At 32.0% G+C, this 23,429-nt stretch overlaps 2 protein-coding genes across 4 annotated transcripts in view; one reads left to right on the top strand and one right to left on the bottom strand.

Annotated features, from left to right (window-relative positions):
• Positions 1–23,429, bottom strand: part of LOC148603278 (DNA mismatch repair protein Mlh1-like) — a 176,276-nt gene that overhangs the window by 135,564 nt on the left and 17,283 nt on the right. The gene's annotated exons all lie outside the window — the stretch shown is intronic.
• Positions 7,092–9,913, top strand: LOC148603280 (histamine H2 receptor-like). Its single transcript, XM_088551358.1, has one exon. The coding sequence runs from the start codon at positions 7,323–7,325 to the stop codon at positions 8,559–8,561; it is 1,239 nt and encodes a 412-aa protein (XP_088407484.1). The 5' UTR covers positions 7,092–7,322; the 3' UTR covers positions 8,562–9,913.

Below are 23,429 nucleotides of genomic sequence, written 5' to 3' on the forward strand. Positions count from 1 at the left end.
CAATCTGTCTGCACTTATGAGATAATCCACATTGAAAATCCAACAGTTTCTATTGTATTTTAGTGTCATTAACAGAGTTATCTCCCTCACTTTTAAATTTTACAGTACACTCTATATATTTTTTATCTCCCAAGAACAAGAGTAACATGAAAATTAATTTCTGTTTACTACAACATTTTAAACAAAATATCAAAAATAAAATTATGTAAGCTTTTCAACCACAAATCACATTTTGCATGATTCTTAGCTGGAGTGCTAATTAATTTTTATTGTCTTATATATACACTGTCTGGAAAAGTTAAACCCTGTATGACCTGTTATCAATGGACATCAATCTTGTAATTTCACTTTTTTTACATATGTCAAAAGACTATACAAACACATGTTTACATGACAATTATAGCCTTGTTATAAAGGATCCCCTATAATATACAACACCAACAGTTTTTTATTGGTTTTTCAGGAATGGGCTTGTATAAAAGAAAAAAAAATCATTAAAATAAGTTACACTTTAGGTTAGAATATCTGTCCTAGGTTGGTTAGAGGTTTGTACTTGAAACTAACATGATTTTTTAGATATAAGCTACAAACTGAAAAGCTTGTAATTTTTCACCTTCCATGGGCAATACCTCAAATTAGCAGTTATCCTTAATTTGCAAGTATTTTTTCCTATCAAGTTTTCATTACATTGAGAAATAAGGAGCTTCGTGGAGTGCAGCATGATATAACCATTGTTGTCAGTTGGGATAATTGAAAGGGAGATTATACTTGAGGGATTATACTCTGTTTTCCTCCGTCTTTTACTCTGAAATCATAAAATACATGCCTTTTTTGTTCTAAAACCTACAACAAAAAATTATACACCCTTCAGAACAGGGACTTACAGTTCATTATGGATACAAAAACTAGTTTTAACGCAATATAGCACAAAATTTGAAATTCATTCTAAAATTTTCAAAATCGAATAACAAGTAAAAAAATAAAGTGGATTTTTTGGGTGTAGCCTCTTTGACCCCTTAAAACTAAAAAAAAGAACGAAAGAGATATCTGAAATCTGACTGGAAAAGGCAGGCAAGGATTTTCATAAAGAATTCAATAGAAAACAAGAGGCTCCCAGGAGCCTGAATTGTTCTCCTGGTTAAATGTTTGCCTTTCAAGGGCAATAACTTTAACAAGTTGTCTGACAATTTTGACTCCATTTGATTCATTCGATTCATTTTGTAAGCCTTATAATGGGGATCAATTTGGCAATTGAATGATATTGTCTAAACCTAACGGATTTGGAGATATATGCAAAAATCTGCTGTCTGACTCCAATGTTCTATTTTTAGAAATGGTGGCCATGTTTTTTAACAGATCAAAAATCCAAATAGTCATTTTGTTAAGAATTCCTATAAAACAAAAATGCAACAATTCATTTAATTCTGTAGAGTAGTTTCTGAGAAGAATTTTTAAAAGTAACAACATCAAAAACGGCAAAAAACATCCAAAAAGGGCAATAACTCCAACCTGGGTCAACATATTTTCACCACACTTTGGCCACAGACAAATATCATCATGTTGAATACTTTTAACTATGTCAGAATTTGGTTAAACCTAACTGTTTTGGAAATATATGCAAAAATCAGCAGTTTGACCCTAATGTTCTATTTTTAGTAATAATGGCCATGTTTTTTAACAGATCAAAAATCCAAACAATCATTTTGTGCAGGATACTCTAAAGAACAACCATCTTAAGTTTCATCCAAATCCATTCAGTAGTTTCAGAGAAGAAATTGTTATTGATGACTACAACAAACGACAGATGCCAAGTGATGGAAATAGCTCACCTGGCCTTTGACAAGGTGAGCTAAAAATGTCTAAATCAAACCAATAAAAAAAAAAAAAGCGGCTCCTTTGACCCCTTCTAACTCAAAAACCGTAAGCGATATCTGAAATCTGATTGAAAATGTAAGCAGGAAATTTTATAGCATAAAATAAAAATACTGTGAGCAAGCTCACAAAGAGAATATTTCTGTTTCAAATACACTTAAATGTAAAACATTAAATTAAGATTATCTCCCTTTGAAGTCATCCAACAGTAAAAGTATCCCTTAATGCACATCTACATATCAAATGTATCATACCCAACCTTCCTATGAAAAAACAATGAAATTCTTTGAGCGATTTAGGAGGAGTTCTGCTGACGAGTTTGAACATTTAAAACCCTATATTTGGATTATCTCCCTTTGGATTAATCCAACAGTTACTATATTCTTACATGCAGATCTACATATGATACCACACCATCTTATAAAATAATATCAACAATTCCTTGAAAAGTCAAGGCACAGTCTTGCTTACATGTCTTAGCATGTGAAAAATTTAACCTCCCTTTGGATTCATCTAACAGTTATTGTATTCCTTCATGCACATCTACATATGATTCCCAACCTTCCTAAACAATTTCATCAAGGGAAATTGAGCGGTTTAGGAGGCTCTGCGCTTACAAGGTTTTAACATGTAAAACCTTTAATTTGGATTATCTCCCTTTGGACCCCCCAGGTAATTACTGTATATACTTGAATATAAATCGATCATTCTGTAAGTTGACCCCCCCCCCTTTTCAGGCCAAAATTTCTGGAACCTAGCCTTGACCTGCTTATAAGTCAGACCGATTTCTGACAGCTGCATCACTAACATTTCTTGATTAGAATGGATATACTTGTTTAATTTCAATAAATATTGAAATAAATAATTCCAAGCCCAGTTGTTTTTATAGTAGCAAATAATTAAATTCTTGACAAGCCATGTGGATTGTTTTGATATGGCCATTTTCTCATTCATTCTAATTTTGATACAACCAATAACCCAAATTAAAATATAAAATATAGTGATCAACAATGAATAAAATAGAAAGTTTTTAATATTCTAACAACTCATTTGAAGATGGATGGACAGACAGATAGGGTGATTTCTGTATATCCTCCCAAAAAAAAAAACAAAAAGAACTTTGTTTGCTTGGAGTCCAATTTAAAAAATTTTGACCTTGGACCAAAAATATAAAGACATTTTTCAGTATGGCCCAATTTTGTATTGTACTCCTTTACCTTCAAAGCTTATCCTGTAAAACTTTTCAAAACAGAATTTCAAAGGGAATATATTATTGACATCTGAATCATAGAAATGAGATCAATCATACATTTTTTTTTATCAATTCTAATAATAACTCCCATTTTCCTCTTAGACCCTTATTTCCAAAAGGGGTTAAACAACAACCTCCAAAAATTAAAAGGTTCTCTGTCCATAGGAACAAAGTGTTTCTTTACCATGTCCATAGGAACAAAGTGTTAAAATTTCAAAATTTTAATGTTTTAAAGTTAATGGATGCCAATGACAAAATGATGACAACACCATGGTGATACAACCTAAGATATTTTGTTTTTGCAGTTGTATAAAAATTGACTGATGAGTCCCTGTTTGAGGAAAGCTTGAGTTCAGTCATCACTAAAATAAACAAGCATTTTGACAGTATTGCTGATGCAAAACAGTGTCCCCTTTCGGCCTTTGAACTCATTGCCTTTATGAGATTTTTTTTATATATGTGAACTAACAATGGATGGTGTTATTTTTTAACAATCAAGAGAAAATAACTCTTGAACAGCAGAAGCAAATTCCATCAAAATCAAACCTGAGCTTCATTTTAAAGTAGATAATAACATTTTTGTATAACAGAAAGCTGCATAAAGACATTCTCTTTTTATCACCTGGAAAGTTGAAAAAAACTTCGTTATTATGAATTAAAGGGCAAATAACTCTAGAATGACAGCAGCAATTTGCATCAAAATGATGAAACATAAAATTTTATATAATTTTCTATGTCAAAGGGCCATAAGTTTCATATAAACCGTTTTGCCGCAATAATATTTAAATTTAATTTGTAACTTGTCATGATAAGACTAGCTAACAAATATGAAATCAATTGGATAAGGCATTACAAAGAATAGTCTGGAAAACATAAAATTTTATGAAATTTTCTATGTCCAAGGGACACAACTTCTGTAAAAATCATTCAACCATAACATCATTCCAACTTAACTTATAACTTGTCATGATAAGACTATATACCAAATATGAAATCAATTGGATGAGGCATTACAAAAAAAAAGTCCAGAAAACCATGTGTGAATGACGGACTGACAGACTGACGGATGGACGGACGGATCGCAAACCTAAGTACCCTTCGGCATCTGCTGAAAGGGAACAAAAAATAGTTCTTTTGTTTTTAAATCACCAGCAGAAAAGGCTAATGTACGGGATCCAATTCTAGAATTTAATTAACCAATTTCAAGATATTACAAACCCATTTACAGCTGCAGATTAAACAAAGACATAAACTCAGAAACAAGGAATGAAAGAGCAACACAAATTTACTAGGGTTCTTTTAACTTACTGACATCGAACCAGAGAGTACTCATAATGACCAAAGACTTAGCGAGAACACACTTTGGACAGACAGGTGGAAAAACAAATGCAAACACCATCACCCCAGGAAATGTGGCATCGGCCTGTGAACATGAAACTTTTCATATCATGCTTTAAGTTCAGATGTCTGGGTTGCTAATCATAACCACAACATTTTCAATCAATCATTTATAGTTTTCATATTGTAATTGAATTTTAACTGAATTAAAAAATCAAGTCATTATTTCCTTTAAACTTTCTAATTTTCACCACTGTCAATCAAAAAGGCATAGAAAATGTCGACATTTTATAATTTTCATACTTTCAGGACACAAGACCATATGTTTCCTACAAAGTATCTATCTTTTACAAACTGTCAATCTTGAAATCTTTTTCAATTATGAACATGATATATTTTTAAGTAGCACTCCAGCTAAGAATCATGCAAAATGTAATTTATGGGTAAAAAGCCTATATATTTTTATTTTTGATATTTTGTTTGAATTGCCATAGTAAACAGAAATTCACATTCAGTTTTTCATATATCCCGAGTTCTTAGGAGATAAAAATTATATAGAATTCACTGTAGATTTCAAAATTAAGGGAGATAACTCCATAAATGCCACTCAAATACAATAGAATCTATTGGATTCTCGATGTTGATTATCTCCTAAGAGCAGGCTGATTTGAATGAATATTTACAAATTTCATAGTATAGACCCATAAAACAACTTAATTACAAAAATAAAAATATGTAGCCTTTTTTGGGGTGTATCACATTTTTAAGATTTTGCATGATTCTTACCAAGACTGCTACTTAACTTGCAGGACGTGGTTCATATGAAAACAAAAGCAGACACGAAAGTGATAAAAACGCAATGGGAAGGATAACATAGTGTCATTCAAAATGATGCATCTTAGCCTTCTACTGCCAAACAGGTATACCTTCTAGGAGACATTAATCGTGTGAAGATTTCTTAATTAATTATTATATGATGTAATAAATTTAAATTTATGACAAAATAGCGAGAAGAGATCATACCAAGCTGTCAATATATAACTCATAAACAACCATCAAAAACAGGTACAGGGATAAATTAATTAACTGAATATTAATTAGGACTGTATGTTGTGTGTATATTCAGAGAACTATGTCGACCCCGTCAAAATTTCTACGATATTTCCGCATTCATAATTTTGTCAGTTTAGTCTGTATATTTATAGCCTTTCGATAATTGATTTGCTTTGTAACTAATCAGCACTGGTATATAAACTTAAGGTGAGAATTGCTTTAATTCTTCAATACAAGGCAAGGAATCATAACTACAAACAATGATAGTATGGATAATTCTAAGTGGATATAGATAGCTATAGAAAAGTATGTTCACTTTATTTTTTTTAAATACATATTTGCATTTGAAAGAATTAATTCAGTACACATGGCTAAAAAGTTATTAAATTTTTGCACATCTTTAATAATCTGTAATACATTGAGAAAAAGTTATGTCAACTAATATATTTTTCATAAATAAGAAACTAACAAAATTAGCATGTAAGAAAAATTCCTTTCCCACTTTTATTTTTTTTTTATATTTTAACCAAAATTAATATTAAATTGTCATTAGATGATTACATGTACAAATACCCAAACAGATTAATTTTCTATAAATTACATAGATTTCAACAAATAATTCAAAAATTTGATTTTTTTTTTTAATCTTAGAATTCAGCATCATTGCTCCTGTGGATTACAGCTTAAACTTATACATGTATCAAATTTTCAGTGATTTTTAATTTCATGGGTTTTATTAGGGCAGTATAAAGTACAATAAAAATTAATAAGTTTGCTAAGAACAGATCAGGCAAAGAACACCATGAAAATTTGAGATTGGGCCAAATTTGCCCCTTAATGGACCTTCCCCTTTGCATCACAGTTTCTTTACAGTGCAAACAGTGATGTTGTTCAGAGGACAGAGTTGTTGTTTTTTTTTCTAAGCAAATTAACTATGTATCACTTTATTAACTTTCTTTGGTAAATAACTGGAATATTGATGTGGAGGTTAAAACTTGTTATAATTTCATTGGTTTGAAATCTGCTTAACCAAGGGAAGAACAATATCTATCCCCTAAATATCAATACTGTATGCACTCAGCATTTTCACAATTCTTTCTCCTAAAAAGGTCAAATAAAAATTTGTGCAGGACAAATCTATTAATTTTTAATTCAATGATATATATATTTTTTTCACTTGATCCAGCCAGACAGGTGTGTGAAGCATACAAATTGGCCTCCAGTCTGTTCCTAATGAAAACACTGTGCACTATAACTATTTTCTAAAAAGAAAAAGAAAGTCCAGTAACAATTAAAGAAAATAACCACATGACTTAAAAAAAAACATTTAAAAAAACTTAAATAATTTGTAGCAAATTAAACACCAAATGGTGCCTAGCAGCTCTCTCGTAACTTAAGCAGAGCTTTCTTTTTTTAGACAAATTAATCATCATTTTACCATATTTTTGTCAACAACGGTCTTTGAAGTTAATTAGGACTGCTTTACTTAGTTTTCAGGGGTGTTCTGTGGTTTGACACAAACCATTAATCATAACTATATTTCTGCTTTCCATTCCAGGTGCTATGTCCCTTTGAAGTACAGTAGAGACTCATTATCATTTCAACTACGCAGAAGGTATCCAGTTTTTTTTTTTCAAAAATGGGAGATAACTTTTTAATATACTACAGTGACCTAATGTGAGATTATACTGAACAGTAATTTGATAATTTTTCCAAGCAGGAAGGAATATGACTATGTTGTGTGATTTGCATTGCAAAAATAACATAAATTAAAACAAATCTGTTCAAATTAAGGAAGGCAACAAAAATGGAAATTAACTTGACTGCAATTGATCAACTTCTGCAAACAGAAGAAATTTCTGGCTTTGAAGACTTCTTAGCAGCCATGAATTTCACCATGCCCAAAAATGAAACAACCACATCAGTATCATCCGAGGCACAAGTGATAGTGATGCTAATCTTGTGTATGGTGGCACTTATCTTAAACTGTTTTGCCATATGTGCAACATACCACATACCGAACAAGTTGACAACCCATTCAAAGCTCATTATTAGTTTGGCACTGTCAGACATTTTGATAGTGTTAAGTGTATTTGCTCATCAAATTTCGAAAATCCTTCACAAGGATATCAATCCATTTACAGCAACTGCAGGAGAAAGGAAATGCCTATCATGTTCCTTTGCATTCATCTCCTCTCTGAATATAACTGCCCACTTGATCTCTCTACTTAATCTCCTGATGATGGCCGCTGACCATTATCTAGCTATCATCAAACCCTACCAATATGCTTTCTTGTTAAACAAACGGAATGGAATCATTATAATTATAGCAATGTGGGTTGCTGCTTTCATTGGAGGATTCATCAACTTCCTGTCCGGGCTTGGATCGTTTGATAGTGAAAAAAGTCAAATGAATTACTGTGAATATATTATGTACAATGACTTCCAAGGAGACTATCTAGTCATAGCCTGTACATTCATATGTCTACTTTCCATCATGTTTATCTATTGTAGGATTTATCATGAAGTTAGAAAAATGAACAGGAGGCTGACCTTGCTCACCTTTAACAAGGAGCACAATGCAAAGACACTGTTTACAACAATGCTCATTATTGGAACATTTATGATCTGCTGGATTCCACTATTTACATTCCAGACAATTCTCTTAGTGCAAGTCCATCTCGATCGAGCAGCTGTAATGAAGACATTAAAGGCACTAATAATTGCTAATAAGTATCTATATGCCTTGCTAATTTTTAACTCGATCTGTGATCCCATTATATATGCTGTCAGACTCAAAGAGGTTCAGTTGGGCTATAAACAATTCTGGAAATCTCTTTGTGGAAAGTATGCCCATTTCCCAAGCCAAGGCATGAGGAAAACATCACTTATTCTTCGTCTATTACAACAGCGAAAGTCAACTAATACTGACAATGAAACAAATGAGAGAACACTAAGTTTAGTCATGAGTGAAAATGAGAAAGAAAAGGAGAAATCCTCCACTGACTTTGAAACAGAAAATAATAATATACCCCTCAACCCATAAGAGAATGTAACTATGCTGTTTGGAAATCAACTCCATGCTAAATTGAGAAGAACAGGTATAGGACTATCTGTTCTGTTTATTTCAGATATTCTACACTTTCATCAAGCTTTTTGAAAGTATATTGTACATTATTTCCTTTTGGAGATCTCGATGACTTATTGACTTTCCTTTTGGAGGTCTCGATGATTTATTGACTAAGTTTCAGGGTATGAATGAAAAAGGGGCCAATTTACCAATGGCTCTTCACATTTCTTCAGTGATTGTAAAAAACTTTACATATGGGCTACCAAGCAAACATTTCAGGTTAACATCCTGTTTATGTAATGCCTGTTTAGCTGAACTGGTATAATTGTACCATATGACCCAAGTCAAGGGCAGACTGGCATTTGGAAATTTCACTGTTCAATGTTTTAGCCAAAATTTTATATTAAAACCCTGTTTATGGTAAATTGTGATGTCCACTTTGTTGAAGTGGTATAATTGTACCTTGAGATAGTCAAAGGAAAACTCTGGTTTTCGGAAAATTTGCTGTTCATCGAAGCCAATAAGACTGCCTTAGGCTGTTCCTCTCATATCAGTAGTCAAATAGTATAGTTGTCTCATTAAAACATTCCCCTTTCACACATTCTTGTATTGTTATCGTTTAGTATTCAAACAAATGTATATTTACTTTACAATCCACAATGTCATTAACCTTATTTCACATTACGTAGCTTGATGTACCTTCATTGTAATACTGTGTTATGATGATGTATTTGTTACTATATTGGATTTGAGGGCATTAATTCCTTATGAAAGGACACAATTTTACAAGTGGTATGAAGTAAAAATTAATCTACATGTATTTTGTTTTTCACTTACTTATTTTTTAGTTATTGTTACTGTTGTGTTTTGTTTTGTTTTGTTTAAATATGGTCTTCTTGGTCTATACATAATTTTAAGTATTGTTGAAAACTCCATCCAGCTTAAATTTTATTTGGGGAGGGGGTTGCTATAGCAAAAAAAATAATTTTTTTATTTTTTATTGTTTTAAAAACTTCTCTCAGAAAATGGTCCCTTCTATAATGCACACTCAATTCTTTAATGGACATAGGCATAAAGCTTCTTAAAATGATTCCGAGTTGAATACAGCATTATTATGTAAGGTTTCCTGTATTGGCTTAGGAATATCTACCTAGTATATAAGTCATTGGTCTAATGGAAGCTGTAATAGATTCAGGTACAACCAGCGTCCAATATGTCAAGCCTATACACCCAATAACTCAGCTAACATGCATCTATTTATATATACCTTGCTTTATGCAATACATATTTATATACATGACTCCATAATGTACAACTTACATGTTCAACTTGTTATTGTCGTCAACCAGAATGTGATAATTGAAATAAACAATACAAAATCATTACTTGCTCAGATTTTATAGCTGTTCCAATGAAACATGATAAAAAACTATTGAAACTAATCTTGCAACATTAGTTTTGTACTATACTAGCACTTTATTTCATTGGGGCTAGAAATTATCTTACTTAAAAAGGAAGTTATTGAATCCAAGGCTGGAACATATTAAACAAACAACTCATAGCCATATGTTCCCCACTGCAGCAAAAGTTCCATTACTCCTGTAAAATTTGTCGAATCAAAATAGCGTTACAATATGATCAACTACATATGGTGACTAACAATCCTAAATTTCGAACAAAATGTGTTGAGTGGTATCTGAGGAGTCGCGTTCACAAAGTGTGACAGATGGATACCAGTATCTCTACATCCTCTTCCATGTTGCAGCAGGGCACAATAATATCGGTTTTCAATTGAAAAAAATTGTATTTTGTCCTGTGAGACTGACTGTGCTATTTTCTGACCAAACTTCATAACTTATAGGTTATTCAGTATTTTATCAGAAATTTACAACTCAAGTTTTTTGTCTCATGGAGTTCTCCTCTCATATCTCTGATTATTGCTCAGGCTGGCTGTCTTGTGATTATTTCTCCCCTCATCACTCTATATGTTTATTCAGCATTTTATATAAATTTTACATACAAGGTCATTGCCTGTTGCCTGGACATTTCTTTCTGATTCACAGAATTAACCAGTAATTTACCATTATAAATTGCTCAGAAAGACTGACATGAAATGTTTCACCCAGAGGTCATTCATATGTACCTGTTCATCATATTTGTCCTTGTACACATTAGGCTCAACTTTTAAAAAAATTATGTTTACCGTAGACCAGTACTAAGATAGGATCGACAGGTACATAATTTTTTTTTCTCTCAAATCATTTTATGTGTGAACCTGATTTTTCAAAAGTTCATTATTATAGGTATGTATTACATTAATACAGCCATTAATAATTACCCAGTTTGTTTAATCATGTTGTAACATTTAAAAAGATCAAAACAGCACTTGAAAAGACAAGACAAAATTACTCATTATCACTGGAGATCAGAAAAAAGGAAATAAAAAGACAGACAATAAACCATATAAACACAAAATTTTCAGTCAGGTTTTTTTAACTGGTCAGTAGGGCTATGGAAAACCAATTAATGTTTAATTTTGGCCTAATACACCTATTCCAACAGAAAAAGTATAAAAAACATCATCTTATATAAAAAAAATGACAAGTTTTATGGCATCTCAACACATACATCAGTTACAAAAGGTCATGGGAAAGGTCAGGGATTATAACAGAGTCAGAATAACAAAATGCAGGGATATGGGGTTGACAACTTGTTTCACTGAACCTGACTCTAGTTTTTATTAAAGAATCAAGTAAAAAAATCATGATATAAACACTTTATTGCAAAAATTGTTTCAACAGTAAAATCTTCTTTTCATAAAATGTCTGGAACTGAAAAATAAGGCAAGAGCAAAACAAAATGAAGTCAGGCAAACTCTTAGTTTCTATATAGGAGAAACATGTTACAGTTTAAATATCTTGATGGTTGTTAGTGTTAATTAGGGTATTCATGACAAGAACAATACAGATTTGATGAAGATCTGACAAGTAATGTATCATGGTATCGCCCCGTGCAGGTGCGGATGTAAAAAAAATAGGCCTGCAGCAGCGCTAAGCTTGACGTAAAAGGCGACCAAATAGTGCTCAGAAACCTAGCCCGGGGCTAGGCGCTCTGCCCGAAGAGCAACTGTGTTGTGTGCCCCAGGTGGTGGAATGGGGTACCCCTGGCATGTTACATGCTGGGGTTGTCAGGCTATTATATGGAAAACCTGACCGCAAACCATAGTGGTGCACCGTGTTGGGAAAGATGCCACGTTCCTCGCACATTAAAGAACCCTGCTGTGGTATTCGATAGGAGTAGGAACCTTTGCGCTCTGCCACAGGAGGCTTAATTGCCCAACACTACCAATCCCTCCTTTTTATTTTGTGACAATCAAAATTTGTCAACCCTATTATCTTTGTGTCCCATCCCTTTTATCATTTCATCATCATCATTTCATGTTCATTTTGTCATCCTTTCATGTTTATCACCTGAATATAGCTGAAATATTGCTGCTCCGGCATTAAACTCCAACAATCAATTAATCAATCATGTATCATGGTATCAAGTTCAAGGTCAGCCTGTACAAAGACATGCGTACAATGCCAGGCAATGTCTAAACAGAGTTCAAGGAAAGAAACAAAGTTATTTTTACCATGCATGAGATCTTCTATTGATATAACTGACTGACTGACCCATTCATTTATACAATGTTCAACTGTTCCAGAATCATATCAAACAATATGCTATCTCTCAGGAAACAGCAGTACTTCTTCCCAATCCTATCATAGGGAATATAAACAAATTTCATATATTGAATTAACCCTTCAATGAAGAAAACTGACAATAGTACAGATGACATCATTTATACATCACAAAATGTATTCAGTTGACTAAATGACGTTATTTTATGAAAGTTGAAGTTCAAATCTTATCAAAAATGCACAACTTTAAATATTCTGTGTTCAGCTAAGAATCATTTTCATTACATACCGTCCTTTTAACTAGATTTTTTGTACTTCATATAGAGAAAGTAAGCCAACGTATTATTATATCAATCGTGATAAATTTGTGGTTGTAAAATTAAGATGTTACAAGCTGTGTAATGCTAAGAATACTCCCACTTCAACATCTGTGACATGATACAATTCATCCTTCAAAAGTAAGATACCAAGTATTTAAACATTCCCTCAAACAGTAGCTGGGAAACCTGTTACAGAAAAGAGTAACAAACAGAGAAGGTACATGCAATGGTATGATATAATGTAAACACTGGTCTTTCCCATTGTTCCCATCATTTTATGATATAATCGTCACAGAATAGCATCTTACTGTTGTACATTCAAATAGATCTGCCATAGATTTTACCTTTCAAGAAATTTTAAAATTGAAATAAACTGGCAAATTACAAGCCTACAGATCATTAATGGCTAACTAACAAAGGGAAGTAGATCTTCAATCTTAGAGATACGATAATAGCAACTGACATAACCATAATTATTTGAAGAATTTTATGTCTAAACAAAAGATCTGACATCTTGTTTACTATCAAGAACATAAAATAAATTTCAATTATAGGTGGAACATGTATAATAACTTTGAAGTTTGACTGCAGTTTAACAAAAAGGGACAGCAATTTATCAATTCAAACAAGTTCAAATACCTATGGATACAATCTCAATAAACTATAGCAAATGTATTTTTTGAAAGCTGCCAATTGCAATTTGCCAATATATGTATCAAGGAAGACATCCACAATCAGCTGTTTCTCATTACATTTAGGTAGGAATTTCTAATTACGTTTTCATGGAATTTCAGAATATATCAAGAAAGTCCTACACAACTAGCTGTGTCATTTTACATTCATTGAAGAATTTTTGTAAAGTTTCCAGGTAACTTCTGGAAATCAAATTCAAACAAAATCATGAGAGAATTGCACATAGCAATTTAATACCTATTCCCTACCCACTGCAAATGAAAATGGAAGAATTATAACTGTGTCAAAAATTACTCATTTATTAAACCAAAATTAATTCGATGAACCAATTAATTCATCTGGTAAATAAAAAAAAAAATATACAAGAAAAGTGTGAAACAGAAGAAAATACATATAGATTTATTTATAAAAGGCCAATAACAACTATAAAACAGCAAATTTTAGAACAGTGTAATCCATAACCCATCTTAGTTTAGTCTTATATGGTAATTTGATGTGTCACCTTCAAGAATTTTAAGAACAATTTGAAAGCTGAACTAAGTCTGATTCGTAACCCATTGTTGCATACTAGCAATTAAATATCATCATATTTTTTTTATGCATTAAAGAAATGATTGGAAAATGTTGTTTCTTTATGAAAATTATAAAGTACAAGGTCCATAATTTTCTCAAATATTTATGAAACAGACTATCAAATAAAATTCATCTGTACCCCATAATTAATTCCTTATATACCAATTGTTACCACAATATAAGTATGGGTTCAGAAAAAGTCAAGAAAGGTATGTGTGTGACAGACTGACAGATGGAAAACTATTCTATTGTAACCAAGGCTATCAGACTTCATAAGATATATTTTGTTGTATCTACTTTCAGAAATATGATAGCATTTTATTGACACAAAGAACAGGTTGATCAAAAACTAACCAGTGACTATTCTGAGAACATTCAAATCAGACATTCCAAGTTTATGATTGACAACTTCTTGGTAAGTTTAAGAAGTCTTAATTTAGGTCATAGTCCTATCAATTCACTTCTCTGAATATATGCAAATACATCAATTAAGTTTTTAAATAGCATGACCTTCAAGTTTTCATACTAAAACAAATCCTCACCACAAAAAGAAAATGCCACCTACACCACCAACGCAGTGTCTACATGGACAATGTCATCCTTATACAACATGACACCCCCACAGTGCACTGTTGAAGTTAATTAAAGTCCTTCTAATTTCCTTGTCAACATGAAAACAATACCCATTACAGTAAATTATATTTAAGTTACAATCAAAACCATGTATATGTACAATAATAAAATATGATTTAAAAGCCATAATTTCATCAATTATATGACAATTAACTGCTTTGATGCTATTATTAGAGTATTTTTTTTTTATCACAGATTCAATACTGCACTTTAGTTTTTGAACAGGAAATTTAAAAGACAGTGTTATTTTTCCACACAAAACCATAAAAAAAACAATGAAATGTTGTACTAAAGTTAATTTGATTATCAGTACTAAATTTTCACTTGTCTTCTAGAAATGATCTTTTTTTATTTTTTTTATTTTTCATTCCATGCAATGACAGATTTCTATAAATCAATCCCCTTTTGTTTCATTATGTGTATAGAAGAGGAGTTATCAATAGAAAACCATTTTTTGAGAAAAGATTCTAAATCAGTCTAAATCTGAAAAGTATGTTGACTAAATGCTTGATTTTTTCATCAAAACATAATTGTTCAATAATGGACATGTTTTTGACAAACAATTGGCATTCTAATGGGGACAAACTGTGCCCCATACCACTCCCACCTGGTCCAAATTTCCGCCAATTTTGATTGAGTCCAGATAAATTCTAAAACAATGCAAATTCTGTAATATATGATATATTCAAAAAAGGCTATATATAAATCAATCTGTCTGCTCTTAGGAGATAAATCACACTGAAAATAGTTTCTATTGTATTGCAGTGTTACTTACAGAGTTATCTTCTTTAATTTTGAATTAGACAATATACACAATATAATTTATATCTCCTAATATCAGTTCTATGAAAAGCCGCAGGTTAATTTCTCTTCAATACAAGATTTTGATCAGAAATAACAAAAATAAAAATATGTATGCTTTCCAACCCTATATTAGATTCCGCATGACCCTTAGCTGGAGTGCTACTTAATGGAATGAAGTTACAGCTCTTTGAATTGCTAAATGGTCCTACTATATCTTTTCTTGACTGATAGGAATTCAGTTCATTTCTGACTGTCCCTGGTAAATTTCAATGTGATAATTAACTTGGATATTACTCACAGTGCCATCAGCAGGGCACAACATGCTTCCCCTTCCGAAGCAACTGATGTCACTACTGTTTTTCACGGAAGTTTATATTGCAAGCGCTTTAGTTTATTGTGTTGTGTCTCATTTTCCTAATTTTCAGTTTTTATATGTAATAGTAATTAATTTGTTGTTTACATCATGTAAATAGAAGTTTTCACATTTGGATTAAACGCCTCTGAAAATTCTTGACGATTTGGAATATTTTTTATCTTTTTTTGCGGATATCTAAAAAAATCATTATCCAGAAATTCAAGAATACAACACAAAATATAATACAATATATAGATAGCAATGATTTACCGATTGTTCCCAGTGTAATTTTTTTTGATAATTCACACTGTTAAATAAATTTGGTAATTTCACTCTCGCACTTTCTCCGCCAAAACATCAAAACACGAATATCAATCCGCCGTTCACAAAATTAAAAATTTTTGTTGAAAATAACAATGAATAATGGAGGAAATCTATATTATAAATAGGATAATCAATTGGTTATTGTGAACAATAAAAATATTATCACTCTTGCCAAGAAGTTCCGCACACTCGTTAAATCTAGGCGTTCTTCAGCACTCATGATCATATTTTGGTTATTCACTCTTTCCAATTAATTATTACCAAATACCAAAACATCAAAGTACTTATGTACTTACTGCTTTAATAACCAACAGTGAATTGTTTTAGTACAATGTTATTTACAACCAGTGTAGTTTATCAAAGTGGATATAAAGTGAACATTTACAACTATAACTCTATGTTTAATGTAACATGAATTCCTAATAAAAAGAATGGCTGTCAACACCCTGGCTATATCATATTACAAGAAAACTTGACCAGTCAAGGAGCTCAGGTTAGGCCAGATAAACACTTTCTAGGAAAGTTAGCAGCGCCCTGAGTGATCAAATCCTGTGGCCTTGATTCCTGAACCCAGGATCTTTGAATTCTTTTTAACAAAATTTCTGGACCTCCAACCTCCTACACTGACACTAATTTGAGGGCCCTAAGTCCAGCACCTGCAATCTCCTACACTGACTCTTAATTGAGGACCCTAAATCCTGGACCTGCAATCTCCTACACTGACGCTTAATTGAGGATCTTTATAAAATATATTCATTACTTGTCTGACTGAAACCTGAATTTGATTTCTTATATAAGCAGTTAAAAGCTTACTAAATTTCTGTCTGACCGACTGAATTTTTGTCAATCAGAGGGTATTTCATAATGTCTGCTTGAAGCCTAAAGGAATTTTGATTTATAATTTGAAAAGTCCAGGACCTATTACTCTTGGGAGCTACTTTGTATCCCTGAAAAGATCATTTTCCCCATATCTCTGCCAGTTCCTGACAAAATGAGATGGTCAGTTAGTGGATCTGACAATTGAGACAGATCTGTAATGGCACATGTTCAAATTAGAACGTAGAATGTTGGAGGACCATTTGAGATTCAAAGCCAAAGGACCACTAAGTTAAAATTGGAAAAGATTTGTATAAATAGTGAAAGGGGGTAGGATATTCTATGGTCCACCTAGGTATTCCTATTTCCAAAATTCTCCATCATATTACAGAGATGACTCTAAATGGAAACAACAGGGTAGCACAAATTGGTATACAGATATATAAAAGAATCATAAAGATCAAATCTAGATTCACAGCATGTTTTCTGTATCTCTGCATGTCAAATAATGGTCTTTAACAAACATGTTTTATTCCCGCCACGTACTTTATGTGGCAGTCCCAAGCCGAAAACCTGTAGTCCAATAGTTATTGTTGTTTTTATGTTCATTGTTATTCATTTACTTAGGTTGATTTTTATTATTTTTACATTATTTATTTTGGGCCTTTTACAGCTTGCTTTATGGAATGGGTTTTGCCCATCACTGAAGATCATGTGGTGACCTGTACAAGTTAATTGCTTGACTTTTGGTGGACGACTGTCTCATTAGCAATCACACCACATATCCTATTCTTAATACTTGTATATTCTGCTCAAAACAAGGCTAACAATTTGTATCAAATTTAGACATGCAGTTCAGATACCAACAGTTCCTTAACAACAGTGATAGAACAAGACAATTATGACTTTAATAGCACAAAAACAAACAAATACATCCTCCTACTAAAACATGCAAGGCATATAAAGATATATTCATACCATGAAAAACTAGTTCACTAATACAAATGGCAAAACATTATAACAAGGAAAATAGAGGATTAATGGAGCGATATCCTGCCATGTGATGGTGAAAACTTGAGGCTCTAAAAAGCCTGAACCGCACACCTGGCTTGATGAGCAACATTTTGTTTTTTGTAAAAGAGGCCATGTTTTTTTTCTCTTGGGTAAGAACTAACCTTCTCACCTAAGGAATAATCATATTATTTTTATTGAATTATGTCCAGTAGTTTCTGAGGATAAAATTTTGGAAAGTAATAACATTAAAAAAAAAACTTAGCTTAACAGATTTACATGAAAACTTGAAGAGATAGATTTTATCACAATGTTTACTTCTATCAGAATTTTGCTAAACATACAGGTTTTGGACATATACGCAGAAGACCCCTATGCTCTATTTTTAGTACTGTGGCCAAGTTTTTGACAGATAAAAAATTCCCACATAAGTGCATTCTATGCAGAATACCCAATGGAAAATTCATCTAATTGATCAAGTAGTGTCAGAGAAGAAGATTTTTGAAAGTGGCAAGATTCAAAATAGCAAAAAAACATCAAAAATAGGCAATAACTCTAACATGGCTCAACAGATTTACACAAATTTTCACCACAGACAAACCTCTTCATTGCTAAGCACTTTAATCTGTCAGAATTTTGCTTAACTAAATAGTTTTGGAGACTTTTTGAAAAACTTCTGCCAGACCCCTATATTCTATTTTTAGTAATGGCAGCCATGCTTTTGAAAGATGAAAAATCCCCAAATGAGGTAAAACAGGGAATGTCAAAATGTTCATTATAGCTTCACTCAAACACTGCATTTTGGATTTTCCTGAAAATTAAAGTTAATCTGTCTTTAATGGTACCTTTTTTTAACGGTGCAAATTTAAAAAAAAAAAAAAAAAAACATTGATAAGTTCTGAATTTTTTATCTGGAAACCATCAAAAATGGACACAGACAGAATCATGGACATGAAACTTTTCTGAAGGTATCTCATTAAACTTCACAGCTTCATGTGGCAGTGTATATAAGTTAGTCTGCTGAAACAAAAGGCAACATTTCCTGTTACCGCCAACTGATTATTGGTTTACATTTATTATACAACAATTCGATTGATTTACATCATAGACAGTCCATTACCTACTGGTTTATCAAACTAAGACACTACCTTTGGAAAAGCATGAAGTAACTCAAATTTTACTTCAAATACTTTAAAGTACTAATTTTCGAGGTGTACTACTTTTTGCTATTTTCGCCTTGGATAGAAAAACGCAAAAAAAAGTACCCGCAAAATTTATTTTAAACATTATATAATGCTATTTTTTTTTATATAAAGTGCAAATATGTTCACATGACAGAATCCCCGAAAATTAGCAATCGCAAAAATTGATATGTTTACAGTAATTCATCAGTGTGCCATACAAACAGATAATAGATAAGATAATACTGTAAACATATAAACCTTATAAACCAATATTTCATGGGTATAATTTTTTCATTGTTTTCTGTCAACTGCAAAAATAGCAATATTAGAACACTTAGAAATATAGTATGGTTACAGTATACCTAGATCACCCTCATATCCATTTTAGAGGTTTTTTCTAAGAGGTTTTTTGATCAACTGTACAGTTATACACTGGCAAAAAGTTTTTTTTGCATCCATTCCAAAACATTATTAAATGAATGATAAAAAAAAAAAAAAATAAGAAGAATTATAAATATCTATTATGCATCAATAACCAATAAAAACATAGTTCTAGTACAGAAACCATGTCCTTGAAATGTTATAAAATCAATACATAATAAATCAAAGGTTTTTTTTTGGAAAGATTTTTGAATTCATATTATTAGATTTCTAAAACATTTCCCTGTTGAACTTTTCCTTCTCATCTAAATTAAAACTGGCAAAAAGGAAAATAAAAATTATTATATTACCAATACATCATGCTAATTATTTTCTTTTTTATGGCAATGAAAGGAATATCATAAAAAAATTGTATATTAACTATTCATTGTGCTAATCATATTCTTTTTTATGGCAGCGAAAAGAAGAACATTAAAATGTTAACTATATACAGTGAAACCTCAGTGTACTCTCTACACTTTGACATACTCTCAACAGTTAGAGTGGGGAAACCCTCTTGGACCCACATGGGGTCTGGGAGTAGGCCAGAGCGTCAACACAACAGCCCAGCCGCTAGTAAGACATATTCTGACCAAGTTCTTTGGTCAGGTATCCGGTGATTTAGCTAGCGCTCGTCATTTTCGCCATTTATGAAAGGATTTCATAAATGACGAAAATGTTTTAGATCATTTTCATCACTTTAAATTTGAAAAGTGTATTAAAAAAATCCATTCAAAAAGTATTTCAGATAAATTTTCGTCACCTTAAATATAAATGTTGTTAAAAACTGTCAATCGAAAGTTACATAATGTCACCTAGCCTTACGCTCTGACAAGACGATGACCCCACCCTTGGTAATTACTTGGTCAACCAGGTGTGACATTATATTGTTATTAACCTGACATGATATGTGCATGGTTAATAATCCTTTAAAATTTCAACAATTTATCAATCTTTTGATCATTAAGAACACAAAAGGTAATCCCAGGGTTCTTACTCATCTTCAGCCGGTCATTTTCAACCGCTGAAAAAAGGTTCGAGTTGACTTGAGACATTTCTGAATTGAAGTACCAACCAGCAGCAAGACATCACAGGCCAACCACTTACAGAGTTCAAAATTCTACAGTTGACTAAGCCAATGCGGTCAAGCTCCTTTCTATCTGTCTAGTTTCTGCTTTATCTCCTGATGACTGTGAGAGGGGATTTAGTAAACACAATCTGATCAAAACCTATTTAGGAACAGGCTCAAGGTTTCATCAGTCAATTGTATGTCAGAGGAGTTTTAGGTTGAAGAGGGCTTTTTGGGGTGTGGTGTTTGGCAAAGGACGGGAGGATTTTCTTTATTAGTTGAGTGTCAGGTCGCCTTTGTCAAATAGTAGCTATTTTTAGACTGAATGCATCAAAGCTTTGTCATGATGAAAAAAATCTATTTTTCTAATAGTAACTATTTTATCTTATTACGTAACACGTTTTATAATAGAAAATAACAGCTATTTTGTTGTCATATTTATTGTATTTATTGTTATGCCTGTATCTGTTAACTTAAAATAAATATATTAAGCATGTTTATGTCTTTAGTTTATGATACTACTGACTATTTACAAAATTCTGCTGCCCATAATATGTCGTTCGTGCTTTACGCAAAAGTGACTAAAGCCCTCAAAATCCTAGCTAAAACCCTGAGGTATCCAAAAGGCTGGGCTCCGCCACCAACATGAGTTGGTTCTATTAACCACCAACATTGAGCGTTACAGGCCTGTATTTGTATTCAAGGCCATTAAAAAACCCCAATCATCAAGGTCTAAACATAACCCCTCATGGATTGATTTGGTTTAATTTAGACAGGTGTTTAGTTAACGCTGTTTCAAAATACATTGAAACTGACATAAAGGGACTTCAAAAACATTTTCGTCAATCAAGTTTCATATATTCAGAGTCCAGAGATAACTGCCAAAAATTCAGTCAGACCAACCAGTGGTTGAGTAAGGGTATAAAATTAAAAATTAATGAGTAGGCATCTGTCTATTTTTCTCACTGGCAAATCCTGCTATTAAAAACCCTTTCTTTTCTAATAAGCTTTACTAACCCCTGTTTCAACCCAAACTGCAATTTCAGACACACAGAAAATGTATATATATATATACAAAGCATCCAAACCATGTTTACATAACAAATAAAGGTGTAACATGAAATCTAGAAATAACATCAATCATTCCATCAAGTCTTTCATTGGAGAAAACCAAAATGTCAATTTTCATTAACAATAACAAGACATAAGACCAGACAAACAAATAAATGATTAATTCATGCTTCCTTCTTCTGTGTACAAATCTTTAACAAGCATTAAGTTGAAGGCCATAAATTGTTGATAATATTATGACAAGGAGTATCTTATTAGGGTGGGTATCATATTCCATTCTTTGTAAAATGACAGCAGCAGTGGTCTTCAATTATGGTTTATTAAATGATGTATTATATCAGTGGTAAAAGTGCGAGGATTGGTGTTTAAAGGGAGGTAATTCCAGGAATTTAGTTACATGACCCGCCTTCTAATAAACAACATAATGAACAAAGAACTATGCATTGTTAGTGCACTGTACATAGATAAGAACAGTCAAAACTGGAAAAAAAAATTAATGAGTAAAAGTCACAAAAAATACCTCAGCTCCATACTACAGTAACAATACAGTTAAAATACAACGTAAGTTTTCTGTCACTCAAGTCTGAAATTGGATCCTACAATATGGCATCTCTATATAACTGTAATAAACAGCTGCGCTTTAAGTGCATGATATGCCTGTAGCACTTTTAACTTGTCCTTATGCTTTTAATGAATTTATATGATCAACTAGAAATACTGTGAATACCCTCCCCTCCCCCCAAAAAAAAGTAAATAAAAAATGCACAAAAAATTTGGCACTATCAAAACTACCTCAAATTTAACTAAGTTTGTTTTCTTGATTTTTCACCCATACATTTCTATCTTGTTTAAAACACACTTATCTGACAAGGTTACCAAGTACCTTTTACCTTTTATATTTATTAGTCGATCATCATAACAAATGGTGTTTTAAACGATTATTCAACGTTTCCGGCCTTTTTTAACGAGTAAAACTTCATAACATGGAAACGTAACATTTGACATTTATACAAATCGGATGGAAGCTTACTTCAATAGTTATGAACAATTCACCAAAGTTTCGTAAAAGTCAGTGAAAGTGTTTTTGAATAATTGTGCGAAAACTTGAAAATCTCCCTGTTTTTAAATACAAAAATTGATTACACAGAAACAAAAAATTGAAATTTATAAAAGTTGAAAGGGAACTTATGTCAGTAGATATGAACAGTTCACCAAAGTTTCATAAAAGTTGGTGAAGGTGTTTTTGAGTTATTGTCTGAAGTGTGGATGACGGACGGACTATGGTATACCATAATTTCTCCCATCTTTGACAGGCGTATAAAAGTACCAAGTGACTGTGAATAGAAGTTGGATAGAAACCTGTAGCAAACAAAGTCGAAGACAGAGGATGGACAGGCACTGTAATCACTTAAATTTTACCTCCTACATAGAGGAGGGTATTTGTGAAGCTGGTGTATTGTAGTTTTAAATATATTTGACATTTAAAGTGTCCTCCATGCTTCAGAAAATGTATACTATCATAAATCTGAATTGCATTCAGCATCATTTATTCAAGTCCATTTTGTGAACATTTTCTACAATCACCAAACTCTTAACATTCTGCTTTTCCAAGCTTTGCAATGGTACATTTATGTATGTGAAATTAAGAAATAACAGATAAAATTTGAAATTCTGTATTTTAACCAGAAAAATTAATTTTAGTTGTAAGTGTATTATTGTGAGTATCCAAATCACAACAAAATGGATGGTTTACTCTGTTTTTGTAATTTGGATGTGTTGAAAAGATTTTCTATGTTCATTAAAAAAGTATCAGCTATGCTATGATAGATTTCTCACATTGTGCACTCTATAAGTACCTGTAATCATCTCTGTATTTATTACTGCTTAT

The sequence above is a fragment of the Perna viridis genome, chromosome 11 (genome assembly GCF_037379345.1).
Source record: "Perna viridis isolate PV_CMFRI_1.1 ecotype Kerala chromosome 11, ASM3737934v1, whole genome shotgun sequence".
NCBI classification, from domain to species: Eukaryota; Metazoa; Mollusca; class Bivalvia; order Mytilida; family Mytilidae; genus Perna; species Perna viridis.

Excerpts from the sequence above, each read along its gene's own strand:
- LOC148603280 (XM_088551358.1), top strand. The coding sequence starts at position 7,323 with ATGGAAATTAACTTGACTGCAATTGATCAACTTCTGCAAACAGAAGAA.